The following is a 27,964-nucleotide window of genomic DNA, read 5'->3' on the forward strand; positions in this document are numbered from 1 at the left end:
CTCTCTGGCTTGCCTCCCAGACCCCCCCAATCTGTTCTCTGGCCTGCCTCCCCTGCCCCACTTGCTCACTGTCCTGTCTCCCCACCCCTCCAATCTGCTCTCTGACCTGTTTTTCCTGCCTGCCTCTGACCTGTCTCCTCCATTCCCCACCATCTCCCGTCTCCCCACTACCCTGCCAGCTCTCTGGTCTGCCTCCCCTATCTGCCCCCTGCCCACCCCTTGCCGACTGGGGCCTGCTGCTGGCCTGTTGTGTGACTGGTCTCTGAGGGCCAGGCTCAGCACAGCAGCTTGCACACAGGACTTCGTAAGTCTTTGCTAACTGACACCAAGCACTCAGGTTTTCAAGAGAAGTCCTGAGAGCAGAGCCTTGGGGTGTTTCCTCTCGCACCAGCAGGTGCAGCTGCCTCCCTGCCTGTGGAGCAGGGGGATCTCCTGGGGGAGGAGGCCCAGGGATCTCACCTGGGAACAGAGGCTGGCTGCTAGCAGGGCTGAATGTGAGTGGACTCCTGCCTTGGCCTCTGGGTGCTGCAGGCACCTGGGCTGCTGGGTTTTTTGCCTTCATCTCTGTCCATGAGGACTCTGTGTTTCTTCCAAGGCTGGGACACAGGTCCGTCTAGCAACCTCGTTGTGTATCACTTCACACGTCCCACCCTAGAGCACGTCTGCACCTGCAGGTCTGTGGGACTGCAGACGTGCAGTGACCTGAGAGAGCCTAGCACCCCTCTTGGGTCTTAAGAAGCCACCAGAGTGAGGCCAGGAGGGGCTTTAGAGCAATTCAGGAGAGGCTGGGCCCAAGGCAGGTGTTGGTGTCTCCACGTGTGGAAAGAAGGTTGAAGCCAGGAGCCCTGCTCTTCCCTTCCAGCTCTGGCCTCCTCAGAATGTCTGCAGCAGGGCCTGCTGTCCTCCAGGGAGCCCTCCCGTGGCTACAGCTGGGAAATGGGCCAGTCACATGCAGCATGACCCCTGGAGGGGACGGTGTCATGTACCAACCCCCCTTCACCTAGCCCAGCCACTTTGGGGTTTGCCAGGTTAGAGGGACATGGGGCAGCTATATGCCAACCATGGGAGCGGGGTTGGCAAAAAGCCCAGCACCAAAGGCAGCGTCTGGTGGCCCGGCCTGGCAAGGCTCTGGGCGTTCGAGGGGCTGAGTCCAGAGCAGGAGGTACAGCAGGGAAACCTGTGCACAGCAGCCCCTCCCTGCACCGCTGAATGGAGAAGCCAGGACAATGCAAGGTAGGTTGGGAAACAGAGGTCACAGCTGCCCCTGGTGGCCTTCCCACGCCCCCTGCCTCCTACAGACGGTGGGGAAGGGCCTGGTGATGTGACCAGCTCTGTCCAAGCGGCAGCCTCTGGAAGCCGCAGGGTCTGAGGACGTCCACACAAGATGAGGTGGGGAAGATGTAACGGGTGGCCACAGCCCTGGGCCTCATACAAGCCTGAGGGGCAGTAAGTGGCTGATGGGGCCTGGAACACTCCTGGGGACAGGTGGTTTGCCACCTGGGGGTTGGGAAGGGCGATCTCAGTCCTCGGGTCAGGTGGTGCGGAGGCAGTTCCTGCTCCGGGGGATCCAGCCCGTGGGAGGAGGCCCAGGAAGTAGGGCCCGGCTCGCCCTCCCCATCCACCCTGCTGGCCTTGGAGAATCTGTGTGCCCAGGGCTGCGAGGTGGGAAGGGGCGTGGACGGAGGGGCATTTGCCACATCCCTGACCTCCAGGAGCTGCCCTGGCCAGCATGGGGCAGACACTGGGCCACTTGGGGAGGCAGAAGAGGTGGGGGCTCAGGTGCTCTCTTTCCAAGTCGAGTAGACAGGAGTAACATCCTGGGCCCCAGGCCGATGGGAGACGTCCTGCAGTTCTCACGGGTGCGTCCTAAGGTCTGTCTTTGCTTTTGCCTTCTGGGGACTCTGGGTGAGTTAACGCTCCCTGGAAAGGGCTGTGTTGAAAACCTCTCCAGGCCAAACCGGTGCACTTTTGTGTGCCTTATACCTGCTGTTTGATGTCTTTGCTTGTAACATCTGTCCTCCTAGAACATGTAAAACCAAGCTATAACCCAAACATATCGGGCATGTGTTCTCAGGACCTCTTGAGACTGCCTCAGACCGTGGTCACTCTTTCTTAGAATAAACCTCATTACATAGTTTTTTTTAACAAAAGGAACAGAAAAGCAGGTGACATGTCCTCCTCTGGGTAGGTCTGTGTGTCCTAGGGGTCTCAGCAGCTGCTATGCAGGCTGCAGCATCCTGTCCCCGCAGTGAGTGTCCGCTCATGCCTGAAGCCTCCCAGGCATGGGGACCTCCAGGCTCTGCTTGTCTCCCTGCTCCTGTCAGAGTCATTCTGGTGGGGGGAAGTTCAGTACGGGACAGTGTCGGCACTTCTACTCAGCCCAGCTGTGCCTCCCCCAGAGCTGTCTCAGGCTGCGGCCATGTCCTCGGGCAGCACATTCCCTGCCTGCGATCAGCAGTGAGCCCCGCTTCCGGGACAGTGATGGAAACCCAGGCTTAGGAGGGACGCGTGTGCAGGAGACAGGAGCGGACAAGGGAGATGGGGGTTCTTGAGCCTGTCTTTTCTTCCTTACCTTGGCTGGAACTGCCTCACCTTCTGGGCTCTGTCCTCTACTCTGCACACCTGTTTTCTGTCCTTTGTTTCTAGCAAGACTGAGGATTGGGGATATTTGAATGAAGATGGAGAGCTCGGCTTGGCCTACCAGGGCCTAAAGCAAGTTGCCAGGTCTCAAGTGCATTCCTTCCTTCCTATGTCTGCTTTGTCCGCTCTGCCTGCTCATGTCCACGCTTCCTTGACTCGCGGTAGAGTGGGTGTGGGGGCGGGGAAGGGTACACATGTGCCTGGCTGGTGGCCCCTGGGCCTGCCCGTCTGTCCCTGTGCTGTGTTTGAGGCCAGGGAGGCTGCTTGTTTGGGCCAAGGTGGTTGCACTTGGTAGCCCAGCTGAACCCTCGAGGCCAGGGCATGACCCGCTTGCTCTACAAGTTGGGAAACGGGCTGACATGGCCAAGGGTACACAGCCCTCTAGAGCCAGGCTGAGGTGGCGGCTCTGGGCCTGTGCTGTTGGCACACCCCACATCACCCTCTTGACCATGCCAGGTCAGCTGGGAATGTTGGCCTGACCTGTGCTGCTGGCCGTGCTCACACGCAACCTGTGCTCCCCTAAGCTTGCCATCATATACGTACTGTCCCGTCCGTGGGACTCTGGGGCCTGCTGTTGGCACGCATGCTGTCCCAAGAGCCTGCTGTCATGCGTGTGCTGTCCCGTCTGTGGGACTCGAACCTGCCATTGCCATGGGTACTGCCCCATCTATGGAGCAGGTGATAGCTGAAGGCATACATACACCCCCATGTCCGGCCTCACAGTATCCTAGGGGTGAGGACGCTGAAACTTGGAGGGTTTAAGGAACGTGTTGGGGATATGGAAGATTCGAATTTGAACCTGGTTCTGCTGAACAGCAGAGACTGAACCTGAAACCCACTGGCCTTTAGTAGTGGGCAAGCAGTTTAGGCAGAGAGGCTAGGCATGCATGGTAGTCATGTCATAGGCGTGTCACAGGCGTGTGGCTTTTAGGACTGTGGCTGGCTTTGCTCACTGGAGCCCCCTGGCAGGAGAGGAGCTGGTGGCTCCCCAGCTTGCATCCGATGGAAGGTGCAGGTGGCATGAGTGCCACACCACACTCCCTCGGCCTGGTAGGCCATAGCAGGAGAGAGGCCCATGCCCTCACTCGAACTGGTCCTGTCTGCGGCCTCCTAGAGACAGAGCTGAGGCCCCATGGCGGCAGGAGGAAGTCACGGTGTGGCCCCACGGCCTGGAGCAAGGTGACATCCTGAATCCATGTCTTTGTGGGCAGACAGGGGGCTCAGAATTGCGCCTTCCTCCCAGGGGCATTGTGCAGAATAAGGCTGATAGGATACACGTGAACACTCTGTACATGCCTGACATGGCGCATACATGGGATAAATCCTAGCTATCATTTCTGTTACCATGACGGTTATTATTCAGTAAGATCAGATTCCTGTCCCAGCCAGGATGAGGGACCCACGTGTGAAGCACGTGACCCTTCGCGCCTCTCTGTCTGTGGATCAGATGTGGCTTCATGAGTAAGCAAATGAATGTGTTTATAAAGTCACAGGCCCACATGCTGAGACCTGGCTTCTACAGCCACACCACCTCCAGCCATGGCGTCGAGCCTCCCTGGATCCAGGTGGGAATCCTGCACATGGCACGGGGCCTGGCTGAGTCGCTCAACCATGGTCCTCTTGGAGAGTAAGAGACACCAACGTGGAACGTGCAACGCACGCCGGGAACACGTCCTCGGCAGCATGCCCAGAACCCAGGAGACTCTCTTCTCTCACTAAATCAAACTTATGGGTGATGACTTTGGTATGCTGTGGCCACTGTCAGATGTTATCTGAGTATCACAGGGCACCTGGAATGCTGTGATAATCCCCCAATTCTCCTCCTAGCCCTCACGCTGTGATTTTCCTCTGTGGATGCTGCCTGTGGTGAACGGGTGAACTCCCCAACCATTTCTTCATTGTGACGCTTTGAGAGAAGCCACTGGGAGGCCACGGGAGTGCCCCCACTGCATCCATGGGGCTGTTTCCATTCCATTGGGCAGTGTGGATTTCCCCTCGCCCCTGCTCCCTTGTAGACGCGCACCTGCCCCCTCGTGACGGCTACTGGCTCCCAACGGCGAAGATGTGGAGCAGGGCCCATCCATGCCCACATCGGGCTGCCATGGGGTCCCACAGCTGTCCCCAGGCACTCCCTGGCTCCTGCCTCGGTGCCTACTCTGGCCACAATCTACCTGCATCCCTGGGAGAGCCAGTGGCGGAGTTTCCCGGGTAGACCACACTGGGAAGCTCTTGACGGTAGCCCCACCTGGCACCCACCTTTCTCAGAGTCACTGCACTGGATCAGGACTCTGGTTCCAATCCAGGACGACAGCATTGTGGTCGTGTCAGCACTTACCTTCCCGAAGATGAGGCTGCTTATTTACAAACCTTCCTTAAGTTCTGGCCCACAGTAGAAGAGTTCCCTGGGTAACAGGCACCCCCCAGGCCAGGACCTCCTGACTGAGTCTATGAAATGTCCCTCTAGTCTTTTCTAGATCCTCTCTCTGTCTCTCTGCTTTTTGTCATGGCACCAGATGATTTTAAACCTTCCCCAGATCATTTGCCAACAGCCTTGGGTTTCATTTGGGGCTGTGGGGAAACTAGAGGTGAAAATTGTATACATGTTTCAGTGGTCTGTGTGAGCTCAAGTGGGGGTGGAAATGGTGAGGATAGAGAAAAACGCAATGAGCCAATGTGTTGCTTTTCTAAAACTTGTGGAGAGTCTGCTGTAGGGCAGATATGCAGATAATATCATCCGCTCAGTTTACCAGAGTTTTGTCTTAACGAGAAGATTACTGTGAACTTTGGGGCAGATGTGGATGTTTTCGTTTAGAAGATGTTCTAAGTTTATTTCTGCTAATGATGTTTTGACACGGAGACGCCTCTCAGTCCCGGACACTAAGCTGTGCCCACAGACTGAGGAACGAGGGTCAGGGAGAAGGCCGAAGACCCAGGGTGCCATGGGCCTCAGCCTCCCGTCGTCTGGGAGGAGTGGGCCTGCCCGCCTGGTAGCCTCCAAGGCACGGGTGTCCCTGCTGTGCTCACTTCCTGCTGGGGACGGGCAGTCGCTGCTGCTGTGTGCTTGGCTGCTCCCGTGTTGTCCCTTGCTCCCGTCTGTGGCCCTTGCTTGGAGGCGCCGATGGAGCTGTGTGGTCACCTGTCCTCCTGTCCCACAGGCTGCTGGAGGCACAGCTGCAGGCCCAGAGCCTGGAGCATGAGGAGGAGGTGGACGGTCTCAAGGCCCAGATGGAGGCCCTGAGGGAGGAGATGGACAGGCAGCAGCAGACCTTCTGCCAGACACTGCTGCTGTCCCCAGAGGCGCAGGTGGATTTCGGCGTCCAGCAGGAGATATCCCGGCTGACCAACGACAACCTGGTGAGTCGCCCTGCCTCGTGAGTCCCAGTTCTGAGAAGAGGTATTCGGGAAGAAAACGGGGTCCGGGTTGGCCTTGGGCAGAACGGACCAGGTTCAAGGCCTTATCCAGGCCCCTTTGGTGGGAACAGTGAGTCTAGAACTCCCTGATCTGCTGGTGATAACGGAATCATCTGTGTAGTTTTCTGTGTAGAGCCAAGCAGCTTAAGACTGAGTGGCTGAAAATAGCAGCTGTTCTTGTGTGGATCAGGAATCCTGGCAGGGCTCAGTGGGAACAGCATTTCTCTGCTCCGCATGGTGTTGGCTGGGGCTGAAAGAGCCCAGATAGCCTCATCCCATGTCTGGGGCCGTGGTGCGGGCTGGTGGCCTGGGCTCTCCCCCAGGGGCTGGCTCTGCCCGTGGGCTCTCCCCTCGCCATCCAAAACAAAAACTAAATGAGTTGGAGGAAGGTTTAAGATCAACTGTGTCGTGACAAGACGCCGAGACCTGAAAGCCACCCCGCTGGTGCAGCCTGAGTGTCTCACATGGTGGCTGGCTTCCAAATGGATAAACGCAGGAGCCGCAAGGCCCCTTGAGGCCTAGTCCCAGATCCACCCAGAGGCAGTCTGCCACGTGCCACGCATTGGGCAGATCACACAGCTGGGCTGGGCACAGTGGGGGATGTGCCTCTCAATGGGGGCAGCAGAGGAACTGTCGGGGACCATCTTTGCCGACTGGCACCCAAGGAGCCCTGGCAGATGCCAGAGGGAGGAAGGAGGGTCTGGGCCTTGAGAGAGCCTGCAGGGCAGAGGGAAGTAAGGATATACAGAAGACAGTGTTGGTAGAAACACGGTCCTGCGTGAGTCTCACCAGCATTACAGAAAGCGAAAGCGTTTCGGGGGAGGATTTCTGAGGGGCACCCTGAGCCAAGACAGGAGGCACAAAGGGGAGACACCGAAGGAGGAGGGTGAAACAAAGCAGGACCAAGGCACCTGGCAGGAGTGAGGGCCCCTGAGCAGCGGCTTACGCTCAGTCGCAGAGTTCTGCAGTGCACCCAGGCCCTCGATGGCCAGGCAGCCCACAGCATGGCCCATTTACTCAATCCCAGAAGGGCAGCGGGGCCCAGGACCTCAGCTCTCTGCACAGGACTTGTATACACACGACCCTCCCTCCGTCTGCAGGTGCCACACAAACGTGTGTGAACTGGTGGCTTTATGGAAAGAAACATACGCGTTACCCTGCTTGGGCCAGCCTCTGCCAGGTAGAGAAGACAGCCTAGGACATGAACTTGCAGGCCTCTGTTGCCTGGGGGGCCACCCTATGCGGAGGACTGTGCACTGTGGGTGCTGTGTCTGCTCACAGCACAGGGCTTGTGAGGGCACAGCTCGGGAGGGTCAGTGAACGGAAAGGTTGGTGGTACCACCTTAGAGACCCTGGAGCGGACACAGTGCAGCCCCTCTGCTGGGTAGTGAGCCCCGGGGCCAGTGCAGGCTGCGCTACCGGACAGGCAGGGAGGAGGGCTCTAGCTGGCCGCCTGCTGGGAGGCCCCAGGGCAGAGCCAGGCGGCAGGTCCTTGGGCTGTTGGTTACGTGTTCCCCTTGCTCAGTCAGCGTGCCTGCTGCCGGCCGGGCGTGCATGAGGGACTGCAGGTGTCATGGAACCGGAAAGGGCCTCGGGCGGAGTGGTTGGTAGGTGTTGCGGCTCCGGCAGGGCCGTGTGAAGGATGTCCCTGTCCTTCCTGGTAGTCACTTGATATGCTTGTCCCCCATTTCCCAGATTCCTTGCAGGTTGAATTCATCTTCTTGGTAGTTCTGGCCTCTCCAGCTTTGGGCCTTGGGAGCGCCACAGGTTCACAGCTGCTATGCCCGTGATCCCTGTGGTGCATCCTACCTGTGCTGGTCTCAGGCTTTAGAGATTCCCAGGTAGTTTAATACTCCGTAGCATTTGGGAGCACAGCTCTGCAGACGTCCCCTTGGCACGCTAAGGAGTGCAGCCTTGGGTGGGGGCTGCTGGCCTAGAGAAGAGAGGAGACTCGGGAGTCCAGCAGTGCAAAGCTCCTCCGTGACGTGGAACCCAGGCCCCCTCCGTTCACCTGGCTGGAGTATTGGGTTTCCTGAGCTCTTTCCAGAAGCTAGCAGAGGCATCAGAGCTCCCAAAGACAGAACAGTCAGGGCCCTGGAGCAGTCTTTCCAAACAGGCACTGCGGCATTTATTGTCTGCCCTCCCGTCCAGGGGTTTGTGAAAGTTTTCAAAACAGCGGAAAAGACACAAGCGCCTTCTGGGGAGCTGGTGATGCCGCACAAAGGCCCCTGGGAGTGATGGCTGGCGTGGTACCAGGGCTGGGTCCCAACCTGTAGGCACGGGATCCCCAGTTCACTGGTTGGCCAAGTCACTCACCACGGTGCGCCGGTATATGTTCTGCAAGAGTCAGAACCATTGCTGAGGATTCGGTGCGGCTGGATCTGGGGAGCGTTATGGGAGCGTGGGCGGGGCATTGGGGGTGGCCCTTGGGGGTCCTGCGGAGCCCCCGGGGCCGGGAGCCTCCGGGACGTGCCTGCGCTCAGCCTGGGAAAGTGCCTGAGGGGCACAGGGTCTGAGGAGACACGAGGGCCCACCGGAGACCACAGGTGCTAGCGTTTCTCTAGGCGCTGAGGGCGCTCCTGGTTGAAGCTTCACTTCAGGCCACCAGTCTCCATCCGGGCTGGGTTTTGGGATTGCTCTCAATTTGAAAACTTTTTAAAAATTTATTTTTATCAAGATGAGTAAATGAAGTGCCCAACTACGTCTGTAAAAGGGTCTGTGGTTTGAACTGTTGGCTGACTCCGTCCATGGGCCGGTCTTAAAAAGTTGTTGCCGGAGTGTTTTCTGATGGTCCCAAAAGAGACCTCTGCTGCCTCCACCATCAGGCTGTCGTCCAGCCTGGGCTCTGACGGGGGTGGGGCAGGGCTCCTCTCCTTCCTGCATCCCTGGACACAGAACCCGCCCGGTGGGAACAGAAGTGACACTGACAATAGCACACCCCGCCCCCCGCAACTTGCTGCTCCAGTCTCTGTGGGCCGACTTGCTTCCAGTGGCGACCGCTGAGCGGGGGACCGGGCCATAGCCACTGTCCTGTTGGCGTCTGGGCGCTGGGTCACCAGGCTGGCCCGCTGGCTCTGCCAATCAAATGCCCATCCCTACTTTCGCACCCTTCACCTGTCCACTCCTCCCTAGGGCACTGCTCACCTGCCTGGGACGCCCAGGTAGGGCGTGTCTCCCTGGACGTGGGCATGGCAACCTGAGGAGGCTAGGCTTGCGAGCCTTGGGAACCTGGCAAGGTGCTGGAGAGCCTGACCCGGGAGGAGTCCTTTGCCCGTGGTTACTGAGAGAATGGACTCTGACTCACCCTTGCTTCCTGGGTTCCAGAGCAGGGAGTAGCCACCGGCCTGGGCGGCCCTCCTGGCTGGGGCCCTGAGCCAGCCGGCCACACGGCCCCGTCCACTTCACCCAGGCTTCACCCCTGCAGGCCACACAGTCCCTCCGCTCCACACAGGATCTCCCCCTGCCACCCAGGACGGGGCTCAGGTCTGTTCTCACACTGCTCCCTCCGCCTCCAGGACCTTAAAGAACTGGTAGAAAAGCTGGAAAAGAATGAGAGGAAGCTCAAGAAACAGCTGAAGATTCACATGAAGAAAGTCCAGGACCTGGAAGGTGAGCATGTGACACACGCATGCGCGAGAAGCAGAGGTGCACTGGGCCGTGGAGAACATGGCTGCCCACCTCCATGTTTCCCCTGTCACGGTTCCCTGGTAGCTGTGCGATGGGATTCAGACCCCATGCATGCCACCTGCCATTGATCAGAACCTGGAACTCGGCAGGTGTCTGGAGGCTCACTCAAAACCAGGCTCTGCAGGCCTGGAGGGACCTAGAAAGGGGCCCGTGGTCCCTGCCTTCAAAGGGCTTAACGTCAGAGGCAAGACTGTGGCGTGGGGGCGGGTGCGGTGTGAAGCCCTAGGGCCCTGATGCAAAGTCCTAGGGCCCCATCCAAGCTGTAGGTGTCAGGATTGGACTCTGGAGCCTAGCCCAGAAAGGTCAGGCAGAGCTTGAAATCGCTGTCTAGAAACAACCAGCATGTTCACCCGGCTCCCGCATAGATATCCTCGTGGCCCTCACTGCCTGGGCCACCTGCTTGGAAGCCTCCCTCGGCCCCTTCTCGTCCTCCCCCTCAGCTCAAGGACATGTGCCCAGGGCCCGAGTCTCGTCTTAGAGGTCCTACCCCACACACCCGATGGGCACAGCTCTGTCACGGCTGTCTGTCCTGTCCAGTCTCAGGTCCTGTCCTGACAGGGTGTGTTGGGCAGGCGCGATCTCCTTCCAGCCTCTCTCTGCCTTCGGATTTCTCACCTGGCATTCCTCCCGTTCTCCTCCTCTGGGTCTCCAGGCTTCTAGCTTCTCCCTTTGCTCAGTCCTGAAGGCTCCCTGCTCCATCCCCTCTGAGGCTTCCGCGCCCCCTCCTCGCTCACTGTGACAGTCCTTGCCCCGTTCCCAGATGCCTTATAACTTCCCAGGCCTGCCTTTGCCCACAGGACTATCCAGCCTCCGCCCCCTCCTACCTGCCTATAGAATGAAATCCAGTTCTCACCTTCTCCACACTGACCCCACCCGCCTCGGAGCCTTCCTCCAGCATTCGCCCACGCCGTTCCCTCCCCTTGGTCAGGGATTGTGTGAGCAGGCGTGATCTCTCTCTCTGGCACCCATGTGCAGAGGTGATCTCTTTCCAGCTAGATGAAGTAGGGCCTGGCAGACTGATGGGTCGGCCCTTTGCCCCTGGGTGTGAGTGTCCCGCCCACCCTTCCTCCCCGTCCTGGTCAGGTCCCTCCAGCCCTGGCCATTGTCAGTGCCCATCGTGGGCACCCTGGCTTGGCATCAGGCCAACCTCTGGGTAAAGTGTTTCCATGTAATTGCACTGATGTGTCTCCATAGCCAGACTGGCCAGAGACAAGGCCGGGCACACCTCATGTCTGTTTCTCCTGCGTGCAGTAGGCACCCAGATGTGCATGGGGCTGACTCCGTGGATGCCCACTGCCTCCTACATCAGGTCAAGGGAGAGCCTGAGAGGGGTTAGCCAGGCCTCTGTTCCTCCAGCCACGCCGCCAAAATGTCTCTGAGTGAGCACCTTGAGTTGCCAAGGCTGCTGTTAGCAGGTCTCCAAGCCTGAGGCTGTGCTGGGTGCTGGGCATGGTGTCTTACTCCCTGCCGGTGCCATCCTGCTCACTCCCCACAGCTGCAGGTGGTGCCCGGGCCTCCCCCAAACACCTGGACATACTCTGCAGGCTGTCTCTGGCGTCCGTAGACTGGTCTGGCTGGGCCTAGATATCCTCCCAGAAGGACACACCCTCCTCCCTCCATCAGGCAGGGAGGGCCTACGGGGGGGTGGGGGGTGAGCCTCCTGCTGTCTCCAGTCTTTCCCATCCTCTTTCTCCCAAACCCGCCCTTGCCTCTCCCAGTGTTCCCCCACCCTTGTCTGGAGGGGACCCCGATGCCGGGCACTGAGCTCCTCAGCTTATGTGCAACATGGCTCCAGTGGCCGGAGCCGACCACACAGGAGTGCGGCAGCTCGGGGAGGCCCGAACGCCTGGTCCCAGGCCCAGGTCCCTCCTCTACTTGCTGGGGCTTAGCTGGAAGCCTCACTGCTGCCCCCACTCACTGTTGCTTCCCACTCAGCGGCCCAGGCGCTGGCCCAGAGCGAGAGGAGGCGCCAGGAGCTCACCAGACAGGTCACGGTGCAGCGGAAGGAGAAGGACTTCCAGGGCATGCTGGAGTACCACAAGGAGGATGAGGCCCTCCTCATCCGGAACCTGGTCACAGGTTAGGACCCCCAGGGCGGCCCATGCCCCTTTGTCCCCGCCTTTTCCACCCCCCCCCCGCATGGCCCCACCTCTGCTCTGCTTGTCCGGACGCCACGTGGATTCCCCCACCCACCGTCTCCAGCTGCAGCTCCCGATAGCGATGCCCCCACTTTTCTGGTACAACTGCCACCCTGTCGATGCAGATTAATATAAACTTGGGGGACGGGGCACAGAGATGGGAGGGGAGCTGCCCGCCCTGGGACCCTCTGCCACAGCCACCACAGCCCTTCCTGGCGAAGCTCAGCGTGGTGACCACTGTGGCAGACAGCAGCACACGCCTTTGCCACACATCCTCTGCCACGCATGGCCCCACACCCCAGCTGATCCTCACAGCCCCCGGAAGGAACTGCTTCTTCCTCTTGTCCCACTGGAGGAGACGGACACATGCTATTTGAAAGCTGTGGTCCCGCATTTCAGCTCCTCCTCTGGTCTCAGGACCTCCCTGGCAGCAACACCGCACCTGCCCAAGCGCCCCCGCAGAGCCGGGAGGAGCAGCTCAGAGGAGGGTCCCACGTGAGCAAGGAGGCGGATTTGGTGGTCTGATACTCTGGACCCTGAGCCGCTAGCTCCCACCTCTGTGGGCCTCAGGGTCCCGTCTATAAGATGGGCTAGGGACGCCAACCCTGTGGCCCTGGCGCCCAAGTCTAGCAAAGGTGAAGGCGCAGAGCTGAAGCTGCAGACCCTTCTCTAGCGTGAGGCGTCCAAAGCGAGGGCTCTCGCGGAGTAGACAACGTCCAGAAGGAGGCAAACTCTTGTCTCAGAGAACTCAATTCAGGGCTACTGAGGTCCACTCTGCCAAGCCCGTGTCTGGGCTGAGGGACATGGGCAGGTCGCAGGGCAACTTCGCCTGGAACAGGTTCTGCTTCAGCTGTCTAGTTTGGGTGGTTTCGTAGCATGCTTATCACTGGGCGTCATAAAGGTTCAGGGTCATTCCCTCACAGTTGTCCAACAGGGAACTGTGACCTAAGCCCATCTTAAACTTCCTTCCATGGCTGCAGTTAACAAACCTTTAATCTCGGGGGATGGAAATCCAATTTCGCAGCATCAGAGTTAAGGGACTGAGGGAGTCAGCCTGTGCCAGACAGGGGCTCCTTCCACCTGTCACTTCTCAGGTGACCCCGGGCCAGGACATCCGCTGCCTAGGAGAAGCACCTAGCGTCTTCCCTCCAAAGACCCCATCCAAACTAATGCCGAGACTGGACCCACCACCTCCTAGATTCCTGGCACTAGCTGGTTGCCATGGAAAGAAAAGGAGAGTCACGGTTCCTGGCCCCCTGGCACACTTAGCAGGGAGCCCAGGCAGCCTTGTGCAATCGCAGTATTCCAAGGCAGGACAGGCCGTTTATAGTCTGCACGTGATCAGTCTTAAAGCGAGGGGCCACGGGTTGGAAGTCTGGGCCTGCAAAATGCATTTTTCTGAATAAATACTCCTGGCATTCTAATTAGAGCTAATGGCCAATCCACAGCCATCTGTTGGGCCTATAACAGGTACAAATGTCAACCACGTACCTGGAGTATTATGGCCTACAGTTAGCTATAATAGGAGTTATTAGAAGGCTGTGTGTGAGGGGACGGTGGAACCCAGCCAGCCTCAGCCCATCAAGGCTGTCGGACCGGTTGTCGGCCCGGCGGGGGTAGGAGGGCTCCCCTCATCGCCATTCCAAGCCTGGAGGTGGCTGGTGAGGCCTGGTTAACGGGGTGGGCAGCATGTGAAGGTCAAGGGCAAGGGGCCCAGCAGCCCAGCCGCAGTGGGGCCCCAGGGGCTGTGTGCCATGCCCCATGTCACCTGGCATCTTGGCCTCTGCAGTGGCCTTTCTCCCACCGGTCATCTAGCCTGAACAGATGGGACTGAGCTTCCTCCAGCCCTTCTGCCCTTGGCAGGCCGGCCCTGTCTCGGGGACACACAGTGCGTCAAGTCCGGAGGCCAGCCCTCGGAGCTGGGACTCAGGAGCTGATGCTCTGGTGGGGCCAGGGCTTGCCTCAGCCTCCCCCAGGCCATGGTCCCCCGGCTGAGGGGCAAGACCTGTTTGTGATCAAGAGGAGGCATCCGCCGCCTGTGTCAAGGCTGTAGTGCCCACAGGCAGGGAGGCGGTGGTCTGTTTGCGTTGGAAACTCTGGTCGTCGGGTCAGGAGGAGCCTGTGCACCCAGGCGGTGTCCCCCACTCCCCTCCCCGAGAGGCCTGTTCCCAGGTGAAGCCACAGGAGAGGCGCAGACGTCACCACACCCGTGAGGATTCTGATGGCCCAGAATCCACAGGCTCTAACCCTGCCATTTGCTGTTGCTCAGACCTGAAGCCCCAGACGCTGTCGGGCACCGTGCCCTGCCTCCCTGCCTATATCCTCTACATGTGTATCCGGCACGCAGACTACACCAACGATGACCTCAAGGTGCACTCCCTGCTGACCTCCACCATCAACGGCATTAAGAAGGTCCTGAAGGTGAGCAGCCCAGCAGAAGGCTGCAGTCTGCGGGGGGCCGAGTGAGGCCAGGTCCTTGCGGCTGCACCTCTGTGTCTGGGCTCTGTGGCAGTAGACACACCTGGGCGTCCGGCTCTGAAGGCAAAGGAGGCACAGGCGCATTCGTGTAGCTGGGGTGCCCGCCACTCCGAGAACAGGGTGCTCAGACTCAGAAGTGGCAGGAAGCACAGAGACCCAGTACAGCTCCCAGCCGAGCCTCCAGGGAAGCCCACTGCATCCTGAAGCCCTGGCCCACCACTGCCAGAGGTGCCAGGGTGATGCCCTGTTGCAGTCCGACCAGCGGGCCTCACCCTGGAGCAAACTCAGGGACCACCAGGCACACAGGCCCTCCCTCACCTTTGCAAGGGGACATGCTAGCTGCTCGGGGTGGTGGCACAGGGAGGGCACTGATGTCATCAGCTTCAAAGGTCAGGCCTGTCCACACGAGGGCTAGGGCAGGGCAGTGGAAGGTGAGCTGTCAGCGAGAGGGATGTGTGCCTGCCCACAGCCTGCACACACTGCCGCCTCATGGATGCAGGCTGTCCTCAAAAGCACCGAGTCCAAACCAGTTCTGGGGCCCACTGAGCCACTGGCCCCTGCTCTGAGCCTACAAGGGCCAGCCTTGAACTCCTTGCTTCTGCCTTCACTGCCTTCCCTTCCACAGGCAGTTCTACCCACGCACTTAATGTTAATCGTCCATTCATATGCTGGTTTCTGTCTCCGGCCTTGACCTTCACGAGCTCCAGCTGGGGCCCTGGGCCAGTGTCGGACCGACTATACACGTCACCGACCCTGAGCTAACCTTGCCTAGCCCCATCCCACTCGTCACTATTCAGCCTCCTGGTTTTATTGTTCTAGCTCAGACCACTCTGACATTTAAGTGGCAGTCATGACAAGAGCTCCATGAAGCTTTGGTTTCAGTGCAGAAACCGTCTCGTGGTTTCTGGGATGTGGAGCTGAAGTCACTGGACATCTGACCTCTAGATACTTGGGACACTGAAATATTCAGTGCCATGCTCCCTAGCGTCCCTTGCATGGACAATGGCAGTTCAGAACTAGGGCGGCCCAGCCAGGTACAGACCAGAGCCTAGGGCTGCTGGGGTCACACCTCATGTGTTGCTAGTTTGTTCCTGTATGGGGACCAGGACAGGGGCTCTGGGGACCATCCTGGTGGTGGAGGAAGCCACACAGCCTCTTGCGGCAGGCTTCACTGCTGGCAGGTACCCTGCCGTCATCGGGGCTGCCAGGGAATGCTGGGTGGGGGTGGGAAGCGTGGAAAGAAGTGCCAAGGGGGCATTTCGCCAGATGGGAACCCTTCCTTGTCTCTTCACAGAAGCACAATGATGACTTTGAGATGACGTCGTTCTGGTTATCCAACACCTGCCGCCTTCTCCACTGTCTGAAGCAGTACAGTGGGGATGAGGTAAGTGGTGACGTAGCACCCAGCAGCGTCCCTGCTGTGTCCACACATGGTTCAGAGGTGCTCTACACCCTAAGGAGAGGGCTGCAAGGCTGCAAACGCCCTCTGGGACCTCAGCCTGGGGCCTCATCGCCCCACGTGCTGGCATCGGGAGTAAGGGACACTACAGGAGCCCAAGGGCCCCGAAAGCACCCCAGGGTGTGTCCAAGTCTGCCTGACCCATCCATTGTCACAGAGCCTGGGGTCTCCAGTGTCTGGGCAGCCTCAGGAGAGCCCACTGTGGTCAGCAGCAGAAGTGGCTCAGCTGTCTAGAGCATTAGGCTGTCTCCAGACCCCACTGGCTTGCCTGTCCATTTCAAGACAGACCAAGGTGGCCACGAGAAAAGGGCACCCATAGTCAGTGGACACAGTGACCTGGAGGCCCACTTCATGCTCCATCCTGATTCCTTGGCCTGAGCCCCAACTAGCCGCACCCTTTTGGGTTCCACTCTGGACCTCTGGGGCCCAGCTTTACCTAGAACTCACTTCCCAACTCTGGCACCTGGAAAGACTCCCATGCTCTGCCTCCTGCCCACTAACCTGGTGTACGGCAAACTCCCACGAGAGTTTCTCCAGTGAGAATCCCAACTCATTCTAGACCTGCCCACATTATGGGTCGCCTTGACTTTCTGCTCTCTTCCTCGCACATATCTCACCATTCACCTTTCCCACAGTCAAGACAAAGTGTAAACCAAACACTGCAATAATTTTTAAAGCTTTATTTCATCTTTTGTGCCAGACAAGTTTTGACAGACCCTCTCTCTGGGGTAACGAAAGGATATGCCACTTCAGGCAGTCTTACCTTCTTTGGACTATGGCTTAACTCCATACTCTCCTAAGAGGCAGGGCTTCAGGCTGGGCGCAGTGGCTCACGCCTATAATCCCAGCATTTTGAGAGGCTGAGGCAAGAAGACTGCCTGAGCCCAGGTTTGAAAACCAGCCTGGGAAACTTGGCAAGACCTCATCTCTACAACAAATCAAAAAAATTAGCTGGGTGTGGTGGTGCACGCCTGTAGTTCCAGCTACTTGGAAGGCTGAGATGGAAGGATTGCCTGAGCCCAGCAGGTCGAGGCTGCGGTGGCCGTGAGCATGCCACTGCACTCCAGTGTAGGCAGCAGTGAGACTCCGGCTCAAAAATAAAAAAAGAACAGAATAACAAAACTCTGCATCTTTATAAAAGAGCTTCAAACAACAACAAGAGAGTCAGAGCTTCATTTGCTCACCTGCTTTTACAACATTAGGGGTGGGTTCAAGGGTGACAAAAACAGCCTTTGTTGCAAACTAGATGCCTTCTGCCACATGAGCATAATGTCATATGCAAGCATTTACTTTAAACACAGAGCTACACTGAATGCTGTTTCATTGAGGCTCCAGGCTTTGCTGGGGACGAGTGCCCTTTCAAAAGCACTGATCTTTCTGACTGCTGCTGATTTCCTTTGTCCTGAACAATAGTCACACCAGTCCTTTTAATGTTTGCAATTCTCTTAACTTACATCTTACTTCATCTTGTTAACACAGACCACTAAGAGGACACAGTGCTGTAGCTATGGAATCATTTCAGTGTATCTGCTAACTCTGATACCCAAGGATACAATCTGTGTAAGATTTCGCATATGGAAACAAAATCTAGCCTAATCTCCTTTAGGGACTGTGTATATATGACATTTCAGGGTGGCCTAGTATATTGGAGGGAACACTGGACAAAGAGTCAGAAGTCATGGATCGCTCTTTCTCTGGACCTCGTTCTCACCTGAGTTTTGTTGCCTTTGAGAAATCACTTCACCTCAGGGATTTGACTAAACAAAGTCTTTTTAACTAGGAAGTTCTGACTTCTCTAGCATGTTGTGTTTTTATACTACCTTCACATTCATGGGTCACCAGTGAGGCCTCAACTGCCTGGTTTTTATAGGCCGTCAAGTAAACAGAGAGCCTGGGCAGGCCCCCACAAACAAGATGGCTCGAGTGATCAGAGCCCCAGGTGCTGGGCTGGAGTCTAGCAGACATGGAGTCCAGTCATGCCCATCTCTCTCCTCTGCAGGGCTTCATGACGCAGAACACTGTGAAGCAGAATGAACACTGTCTCAAGAACTTTGACCTCACAGAATACCGCCAGGTGCTGAGTGACCTTTCCATTCAGATCTACCAGCAGCTCATTAAAATCGCCGAGGGTGTGCTGCAACCCATGATAGGTGAGTGGCAGCAGGAAGTCTCCAGCACTCCTGGGGTCTGAAAGGAAGGGAAGGTGTGGGAAGCACTGCCTGCCTGGAGGAGCCGGGTTTGTTGGCTGTGGCCTGCAGAAAGCCAGACCCTTCCCAGGGAGGTAGCTGAGAAGAACTGTGACGTTTTCAACACCATCCCAGAAACATACAGGATGCCGGGACATTGTGGGTGTAGATGACATTCCCTTTCTCTTTTTCTGTAGTATATTGATCTTCCAAATTAACTTTCATAGACAAGCTCAGAAGATATAAATGTATATACACTGAAAAACACAACCCTCTTGCCTATTATGTACTTGATCGTGAAAAGCAGTAGGAAGTGTGATCCTGTGGAAGGACACAGCAGAAGGCTCTGGGCAGTGCTTCTTGACCACACGCTTTGTGCCAAGCAGTACACCTGGGCACCGAACACAAAGTCAGAATTGCCAAGTAAGGTGTGGCATCAATATGTTTGTGTAAAGATGTGTCTGCAGTACTCACTGTGCTCCGTGAGGTCAGGAAGAGACGGTCCTTGCGCTGTGCCTCCTGCTGTGTCCAGGTCCTTAAAGCACAAGTAGGCAATGGGGTGAATTCCAGAGGGACCAATCCAGAGACAAATCCCTTGGGGTAAGGCTCATTCCAAATCTTCCTGCCTGGACACATTCTTATAAGGCAACAGACGGGGGCAGGGGGGAACTGACCTATCAAGCTGAAATACTTCATAACTCAGAATACCCTGGTGGTGAACTCTGTCTGGAGTTGGACAGACCTGGGTTGGAATTCTGGTCCTGCCACTTCCTAGGAGTGTGACCTTAGGCAAATTAGTTGATTCTCAGGCTTTATGCCTCAGTTTCCTCACAGGGTTGTTGGAAGAGCAATAGCCACACAGAATGTGAAGCACCCAGGGCACAGTTAAGTGGTGCTCATCAAGTCTGACAGACGAGTGGACCTAACACGTACACGGGAGCTGGGCTAGGACCACACCAAGTGGCCTAAGTCTCAAGCTGTAAGCTCTCTCACAGGTGGGACAGATTGAGCTAGTACACGCCCATTCTATTTACTCCTCACTGATATATTTAGTGAAAATTTGGTCCACAGCTCCTTTGTTGCAGGCAGAGAAAAAGGCATTAGAAACTCTTTGCCAACTGTTTTAAGTTTCTGACAATATCAATATCACACACCTCTGGATAGTATCATTGCTAAAGCCCGAGCACTAAATGATCTGAGTGGTCCCAAACAGATCCAGTTGGTGGGGAACACACATGCACATGTCTCTAATCATGCTTTCCCCTCAGTTTCGGCCATGTTGGAAAATGAGAGCATCCAGGGTCTCTCTGGCCTGAAGCCAACCGGCTACCGGAAACGCTCCTCCAGTACAGCAAGTGGGGATGGTGCATATTGCCTGGAGGCCATCACGCACCAGATGAATGTCTTTCACACGGTCATGTGGGACCAGGGCCTGGACCCCGAGATCATCCTGCAGGTGTTCAAACAGCTCTTCTACGTGATCAACGCCGTGACCCTCAACAACCTGCTCCTGCGGAAGGACGTCTGCTCTTGGAGCACAGGCATGCAACTCAGGTGAGAGGGGTGCCTCCTAACAGCGGGCAGAGCGGGCCGGCTGACAGGTGAGAGGTGCCCCCCCAAACCACAGGCACCAGCTGGAGCCCACTCCAAGCCATTGCTTCTCAAATGAAACCCAAGCCTCACTGACAGTCCTTGGCACAGTCAGTGTGTGACTCAAACCTGTCACCTTTTATTTGTAGGCAAAACCCACTGAACACTGAGTGGTGACTTGGTCAGTAAGTTAGCTCAAAGCTTCGTGATGTTTACATGCTCTAAGCTAAAGGCTAGAAATACAGTGTGGACAGGTTAAAGAGAAAAAGAATTAAGAGGCATGAAGCTCACACATAAGTTTAAGATGTCTGCACATTCAGTACAGATGTTTTAAATCCATATCTTTAATGCCTACCTTTCCCCATTAACTTACAGACACGTCAGGTATTCCACTTTTGCTCGACTTTCAGCACCCACTCACTCATTTCCTCACTCTGTGTTCAAGCACTTGTCAGGCTTTTAACTTTGTGCGCTAGCTAAGGTGAGGAAAACGAGGAAACTAGTCGTGACCGGCCTGCACAGCCCACAGGCGTCCCTGTCCCAGGGCCCAGGAGGAGCGGCCTAATAAGCTCCCTTTTTACCTGTGGCTAAGGTACAACATAAGTCAGCTTGAGGAGTGGCTTCGGGGAAGAAACCTGCACCAGAGCGGAGCGGCTCAGACTCTGGAGCCTCTGATCCAGGCAGCCCAGCTCCTGCAGCTGAAGAAGAAAACCCCTGAGGACGCAGAGGCTATCTGCTCCCTGTGCACCTCCCTCAGCACCCAGCAGGTACGGCCACCCACACCTCCGGCGGCCACGGCACTCCAGGCCAGCCCGGCTTCGTCTCAGATCTGCTCTTGCCAACGGTCACCTTTGGAGAGTTGCGCTCCAGCCTTCGCACACCCCTCATGTGGAGTTCTGAAGCTGCAGCTGGTGGGGTGTTCCCGGGCACACTGGCTCTGGCTGTGAAAGGAATCGCCACAGGTTCTGTTCTCCAGCAACACCCTGACCCCTCCTTCCCACTTAGATAATGTAGTGAACCCACAGAACATCAACCGTAGGTAAAAACTTTCTTTAAACATTTACAGTGAACTCTGGAATGCTTATCACATGGAAATTTAAGGTTTTTTCCCCAGAAATTGGCAGCATCAGGCATTTGCTTTCTTTACAACTATAATTTCAGTGTGGTGCTACTTTCATTTATACTCCATCTACGTTGTTTTAAATGAAGTCATTAAGAACCTGGAGGCATTAAATGTTACCTTCCTTTTCCTCCCAAAATTTATAGTGTGACTCAGTTGCAGACATGTTGCCAGTCTATAAAAAGATAAATCCTGTTCCCATGCAGAAAGACTGCACCCTCCATATCAGGAGTGTGCCTATTTGGAAATAGGCCAAGACCAGTACAAGGAAATCAGACTTTCTAAATGATGCATCTTCCTGACCAGCACCTAAAGAACAACAAAATCCAAATTGAGTAAAGTAAACACATCTTAATAAAGCAAAATAAACATATTTTTCCTGCCCAAGTGTGGTGGCTCACATCTGTAATCCCAGCATTTTGGAATGCTGAGGCAAGCAGATGGCTGGAGCCCAGGAGTTCTAGACCAGCCTGGGCAACATAGCAAAACCTCACCTCCACAAAAAATAATAAAAAATTAGCCGGGCATGGTGGTGCACGCCTGTAGTCCCAGATACTTGAGAGGCTGAGGCAGTATGATCACCTGAGCCCAGGAGGTCGAGACTGGATGACAGAGTGAGACCACGACTCAAAAATAAAGTCAAATAAACATACCTTTCCTTACCTCTGCCACTAACTACTAAGATTAAATGTCAAACTCGTACGAAAACTGCTTCTTTCTGTAAATACACTCAGTGTTTTCAAACTTCTCCCCCCTTTAAGTATTTTACTTTCCTAGGTTTACTTCTAGAACACATCTAGCACGGCATTTGGGCGGCTACTTACACCAAACAATTGGCAGGCAGGCAGGAGGTGACTCCTTTTCAAGTAAGAAGACAGTCTCATTTGTAAATGCTTTTTGGGGGGAGAAGAAGGAAAAGTAGTTAGGCCTTGTTAAACAAGACCTTTCTCATCCAAGGCAAGACTCCCAGTACTCTTTGGAAGCAACCTTTAAACTACTAGGAGACAAGAGGCTGAGATTCCAGGCAAGAGTCTTCCGAACTCCTGTCAGTCCCACGAAGCATGGGGGTCAGAGGACAAGCAGGAGACACAGATGTGGTGGGAGGGCTCAGAGCACCCAGGCCAAACCCCGGCTCGTTGCTGCTGAGCCTGAGCCATAGGCCAGCTCCAGTCGCATGGGTCCTGTCTGGAGAGGGCTCTGCTCTTATGCCAGTGTCGCATGCTCTTTCAAGTTCAAAATTTGTCTTGTGTTCACTTAACTCTGTGCTAAATTTTGTTTTTTGTTCCAACAGATTGTCAAAATTTTAAACCTTTATACTCCCCTGAATGAATTTGAAGAACGGGTAACAGTGGCCTTTATACGAACGATTCAGGTAAGTTTTAAAGTATTAGTCAATTTTATAAATTCCTAGTCTAAAAACTATAAAGGAAATTGAAAAGACAGATTGCAACGTTACCTCTCTTTATTAATAAGTACTGGCTGCGCTATATGCCAGAAAACCTTACATTCCTAGGCTTTCTACTTAACATAAATGCAAACCTATCACCTCATGAATAACACACAGAAAACTTAAATTTTATCCTCTGCCTCTCAGACTGTAGACACAGTCTAAGTATCAGTCCATTTGCCACTAGCATGTGACTGAACTACAGCATCAAATGGGTTAGCAAAGAAACAGAGTGTCAACCTTACCCACAAATGGAACTAAGAAATATTCTTTTAAGAAAACAATTTGGGCCGGGCTTGGTGGCTCAGTCTGTAATCCCCGCACTTTGGGAGGCCAAGGCCAGTGGATTGCCTGAGCCCGCGGGTTTGAGACCAGCCTGGGCAACTTGGCGAGACCTCATCTCTACAATAAACCCAAAAAATCAACTGGGCATGGTAGCACGTGCCTGTAGTTCCGGCAACTTGGAAGGCTGAGGTGTAAGGTTCACCAGCGCCCAGTAGGTAGATGCTGGCGTGGCTGTGATTGTGCCACTGCACTCCAGCCTGGGCAACAGAAGACTCCAACTTAAAAAAACCCAAAAAACAATTTGAGCTCCTAAATCTTTTCTCTAACACTTACAATATCTGCCCTTAGGAAGAAAATCTATGAGGGAAATGATGATTTAAATCTGTGTTTTTCTTAAGAGGATGGGGATTTTCTCACTTAGAGATGAACTTCCTCAAGCCAAGCCCAAGACGATTTTGGCAGAGCACCTAACCTTTAGGTGTGACTATAACTGATGGCACTGAAGTGGTCGTCTTGTCCTGCCACGCAGAAAACAGGGCATGGGGCTCCCATGATTACACGTGCAGAGCACCTTGGGGAAGCACGGTATTTTCTCAAACCTTTAAACCATCTAGTAAGCCAGTGATGCCAACACAAAACAGGGATTAAAAGGGAGGAAGGAGAAAGGAAGCCGAGGAGTTGTCAGGAATAAGGAGCCGCAGTAGAGGTTCATCAGATGCTGAAGAGCCCTGAGAAAGCATGGGGCCTCCGTATATGAAACTGAGCCCTTTGGGATACTCTTGGGATTTACCCCAAGCTCCTTACTGCATCTCAGCATAGACATCCAGAGATTGGGAAAGAGCACCTGAAAGTAGCTATGGCAAAGAATGAATGAACTTTAGCCTTGTGTCTAAAGGTCCAGGAGGGGCTGCCAGGTCTGACTGAAAGTTGTTTCCCTTTAAGGGCAAAGGGAGAAAGGCCATGGGTTGTTAAAGACACAGCCTCAGAGAGGAGCAAGGAGAGACTTGCCCACATGGATGCATCCATTGGGCTGGGGGTGGTGCTAACTGAAGGATCCATTTAGCAGCGGCCCCCAACCTTTTTGGCATCAGGGACCAGTTTCATGGAAGACAATTTTTCCACGGACCAGGGTCAGGGGAGATTGGTTTCAGGATGATTCACGCACATGACATTGTGGACTTTGTTTCTATTATTATTACATTTTAATATATAATGAATGATACAGCTCACCAAAAAACAAAAGGCATGGATGGAAGTGGTAAATAAAATAAAAGGCAGCCCACGAGCAGACCAAAATAAGTGTCAGATTCTAACTTAAAGCCTGCCACCAGAAGTGGCTGTACAATGGAAGTGCATCAACTCACTTGCCACTGATGGAGTTTCGACACATGAGTGTGCAGGCAAGTATTATGACGGTCTCTGTGCCGTCAAGCCTCACTGCTCATGTTCATCGGTATCTGCAGCCGCTCCCCAGAGCTAGCATCAGCCCCTCAGCTCCACCACAGATCATCAGGTGTTTGAGCCTCATAAGGAGCACACAGCCTAGACACCTTGTATGTGCAGTTCACAACAGGGTTCGTGCCCATTGTGCTGATCAGACTGTGCTGATCAGACAGAGGTGGAGCTCGGGCAGTACTGCGAATGATGGGGAGTGGCTGTAAATATAGACGAAGCTTCACTCTTGGCCTGCCAATTACCTCCTGCTGTGTGGTTGAATTCCTAATAGCCATAGACCGGTACCTGTCCGTGGTCCAAAGGTTGGGAACCCCTGCAATTAGGACCTACTTGCAGTCAGCCGCTGAAATGAAAAGACTTTGATGACAGAATAGAAGCCATCAACTACTGATTCTTATGGAAAGCTGATAATTTACACAAACTTTGAGTTCAGAAAGTCTTATTTGGTTCTGAACACCCGAGACACACATTAGAGGAAGAACTTTAAACTAGTTATAAATTGGCAACAGTGCTATTTATGAGAAGAAAATTAGAGCCAAAAATATACGTCAAGTAAGAATGCAGGCTTAATAAAGTTAGGACAAAAAGGAAAATGTAAGGAGGTTAAGGGTCAGATATTTCCTGACAACACGTAGTCAGATTCTGAGTCTTCCTCAATAATCAATTCCAGTACCTGGTGACTCTTTGAAAAAATTCTTCTGTAGTTTTTTGCCAGCTATAGTTTTATGTTCTGTTTCTCCTTCTATGGTGCTCAGAAGAAGTGGTGAACAGTCAATCCCACCCTCCCACACAGATATTTTACAAGATACTTGTTAATGTAAACCACTGCATGGGTGCCATGGGCACCCAACCTTAATGCAATGCCAACCTTCATGTAAACATGAGGGAGTTGTTAAACTCACCAAAGGATTCACAGGAGGATTTCTGGGAAATGACTTTCTTGAGAATTTTAATTGATTAAATGTATACATGCCTTTTGCTGCCAACTGTAATAACATAGGTCATAGCTAACTTTTCTTTTTTGTCCCCTTTTACACTCTCCTCCAAATCCTTTAAAACTTCTTCCAATCCTTTAGACAGAGAGACATAGACTAATGTAGAGAAATCACAGGCCCTGAAGTGCTATACAAACGATCTGCCCAGAGCCTCCTTCCTGCCTTTTCACATTTCACGTACGTTTTCATGTGCTTTGTGACAGGTCTTTTAATAGTAAGGGCAGCAAAGCTCAGTGGGTTGAGTGTGAGCTGTCAACGATCCCAGGGGAACCGTCCTGCAAGGTCATCCAGAGCCGCCATCAGATATCTTAAATTAGTGAGGCTTGTTGCCTGTTCCCCCCTACACATCTATGTGTCCTTTAGACTTCTCCCATTATTTCCACCTACTTATTCAAACTGTTAGTGTTACTTAAAAATTGTGCCTCATCTTTCAAGATGCCAAACACATAGGGACTCTGTGACTGACACCTGGAAACACAAGCAGTGCTGTCCATTCCTTTTCCTGGTAAATGACAAAAACATGGACCATTCTAGGCTCCCTGCCACCACAGAACCACCACGCAGTCCTGTGATTCCACTGATTTCATTCTGTAAACCTACTTTCCAGCAATTTTTAATGCTAACACATATTTGCTGACCTTAGCCTGTTTCCAGGCTGAATAAAAACAGGTTTTGTTTTTTCACAAAATCAGAAGGTACTGATTTTCCTCTTGGCAGTGCTTCTGCAGTTAACTCTGCTTTCAATGACCTTTGGAACAGTACAGCTCCTACCCGACGTTCATGGTTCAAAGGGTAGCACACAGGAAGAACAAAGGAAGACATCACAGAGCAGTAACAACAGCAGACATAGCACTCACCATGTGCCAGTGACTGTACTCATGCCAGGCCTTTGAGCCTCACAACCTTAGAGGATGCTCTTCGCAGCCCATGTTTTTGGGGAGGGTGTTTGATCATTTCAATCATTTTTAAGTGTGTAATTCAGTGGCATTAAGTACATTCACAATGTTACATATCCATCACTGCTACCTATTTCCAGAATTTGTTCATCATCACAAACAAAACTCTACTCGTTTGGGCAATAGCTTCCCATTCCCATTCCCCTCCCTTCAGAACCTGGCCATCTTTCCTCTCCTTTTCTCTGTAAGTTTGGCTACTCCAGATATTTCACATAGTGGAATCATACCATTTTTGTCCTTTCACGTGTGCCATCAAGGTTCACTCATGTTGTAGCATGTATGAGAACATCCATCATTCCACTTTCTAATGACTGGCTAATATTCCCCTTATGTATATGACACATCTGTTTCTCCATTCATCTGCTGAGGAACACTGCACTGTTTTCACCTGTTGGCTTTTGGAAATCGCACTGCTATGAACATTGGTGCACAAGCATCTGAATCCGTTTTCAATGCCTTTGGGTGTCTTAGAAGCAGAATTGCTGGGTCTGTTTAACCCTTTGTTTTCCACAGCAGCTATACCATTTTACATTCACACAGCAATGCATGAAGGTTCCAGTTTCCCCACATGCTCATCAACTCCTGTGATTTTCCAGGTTTTGAAAATTATGGTCATCCTAGTAGGCGTGAATTGGCATCTCATGTGGTTTTGATTTGTATCTCCCTAATGACTAACACCTTTTCATGTGCCTCGTGACTATTTGTGTATCTACTCTGGAGGAAGGTCTGCTCAAGTCTTTAAGTTGTTTTTTTGTTTTGGTTTTTTTTTTTGAGTTGGAATCTCACTCCATCGCCCAGACTGGAGTGCAGTGGCCACTCCTGGCCACCGCAGCCTCGACCTGCTGGGCTCCAGCAATCCTTCTGCCTCAGCCTTCCGAGTAGCTTGAAATACAGGCGTGCTCTACCACGCCCGGCTGATTTTTTGATTTATTGTAGAGATGAGATCTCGCCAAGTTACTCAGGCGGGTCTCAAACCCGCCGGCTCAGGCAGTTGACTTACCTCAGCCTCCCAAAGCGCTGGGATTACAGGCTGAGCCACGGAGCCCGGCTTAAGTTTTTAAATTTGAGTGTTTTCTTTTTGTTATTGAGTTGTGGCAGTTCTTTGTATAATCTGGGTGTTAAATCCTTATCAGATATGATTTCCAAGTGTTTTCTCCCATTCTTTGGGCTCTTTTCACTTCATCGATAGTGTCCTTTGATCAAGTTTTTAACTTCTGAGGACATCCAATTTATGTATTTTGTTTCCTTTTCCCTTGGTGCCATTTTTAAGAAACGATAAAGATTTTTCCTAAGAGTTTTATAGTTTTAACTCCTTCTTTGACCCATTTATATTTAATTTTTGTAGATGGTATATGCTAAAGATCTCATGCCACTCTGTTGCCTGTGGGAATCCAGTTTGTCCCAACAGGAAATGGTCTTGGCACACTGGTCAAGAATCAGTTGACCAAAAATATCAGCTTTTATTTCTTGGCTCTCTGTCCTATTCTTTTGGTCTATGTCTGCCCTTATACCGGCACCATACTGTTTTGATTACAGTGGCTTTGGAGAGTTTTCGGATGGGAAGTGTAAGTCCTCCAATTCTGTTCTCTTCCAGGATTGCTTGGACTATGAATACATGGCTTCTTGAAATTTAATATGAGTTTTAGGATTTTTTTATTTCTGCAAAAAACATCGTTGGGGTTTGATAGGGATTTATTAAATCTGTAGATTACTTTTGGTGGTATTATTGCCACAACAATATTAAGTCTTCCAGTACATAACCATGGGATGTCTTTCCATTTATTTAGGTCTTTTTTTCATTCCTTTCAGAAGTCTTCCAACTGCTTGGCTAGTTTTATTCCAAAGTATTTTATTATTTTGATGCCATTGTATATGGAATTGTTTTTCTGATTGTTCATAACTGTGTGTGTTGATTTATATCCTACACCTTGCTGAACTCATTTATTAGCTCTATTTTTTTAATGTGTGTAGATTCTTTTTTTTTTTTTTTGAGTTGGAGTCTCACTCTGTCGCCCAGACTGGAGTGCAGTGGTCGCTCCCGGCCACCGCAGCCTCGACCTGCTGGACTCCGGTGATCCTTCCGCCTCAGCCTTCCGAGTAGCCGGAATCACAGGCGC

General features: G+C 53.4%; 1 protein-coding gene across 1 annotated transcript in view; it reads left to right on the forward strand.

Moving 5' to 3' along the window:
* Positions 1–27,964, forward strand: part of MYO5B (myosin VB) — a 180,734-nt gene that overhangs the window by 146,811 nt on the left and 5,959 nt on the right. Inside the window, exons 27-35 of the mRNA XM_021715771.1 lie at positions 5,796–5,994; positions 9,567–9,660; positions 11,674–11,817; positions 14,146–14,297; positions 15,649–15,738; positions 17,813–17,963; positions 19,268–19,553; positions 20,182–20,356; positions 22,001–22,081. Coding sequence (XP_021571446.1) covers positions 5,796–5,994; positions 9,567–9,660; positions 11,674–11,817; positions 14,146–14,297; positions 15,649–15,738; positions 17,813–17,963; positions 19,268–19,553; positions 20,182–20,356; positions 22,001–22,081 — 1,372 coding nt within the window. The remainder of the gene's footprint in view (positions 1–5,795; positions 5,995–9,566; positions 9,661–11,673; positions 11,818–14,145; positions 14,298–15,648; positions 15,739–17,812; positions 17,964–19,267; positions 19,554–20,181; positions 20,357–22,000; positions 22,082–27,964) is intronic.

This window comes from Carlito syrichta, unplaced genomic scaffold, assembly GCF_000164805.1.
Source record: "Carlito syrichta isolate Samal-C Ts95f unplaced genomic scaffold, Tarsius_syrichta-2.0.1 Scaffold307624, whole genome shotgun sequence".
Taxonomy (NCBI): domain Eukaryota; kingdom Metazoa; phylum Chordata; class Mammalia; order Primates; family Tarsiidae; genus Carlito; species Carlito syrichta.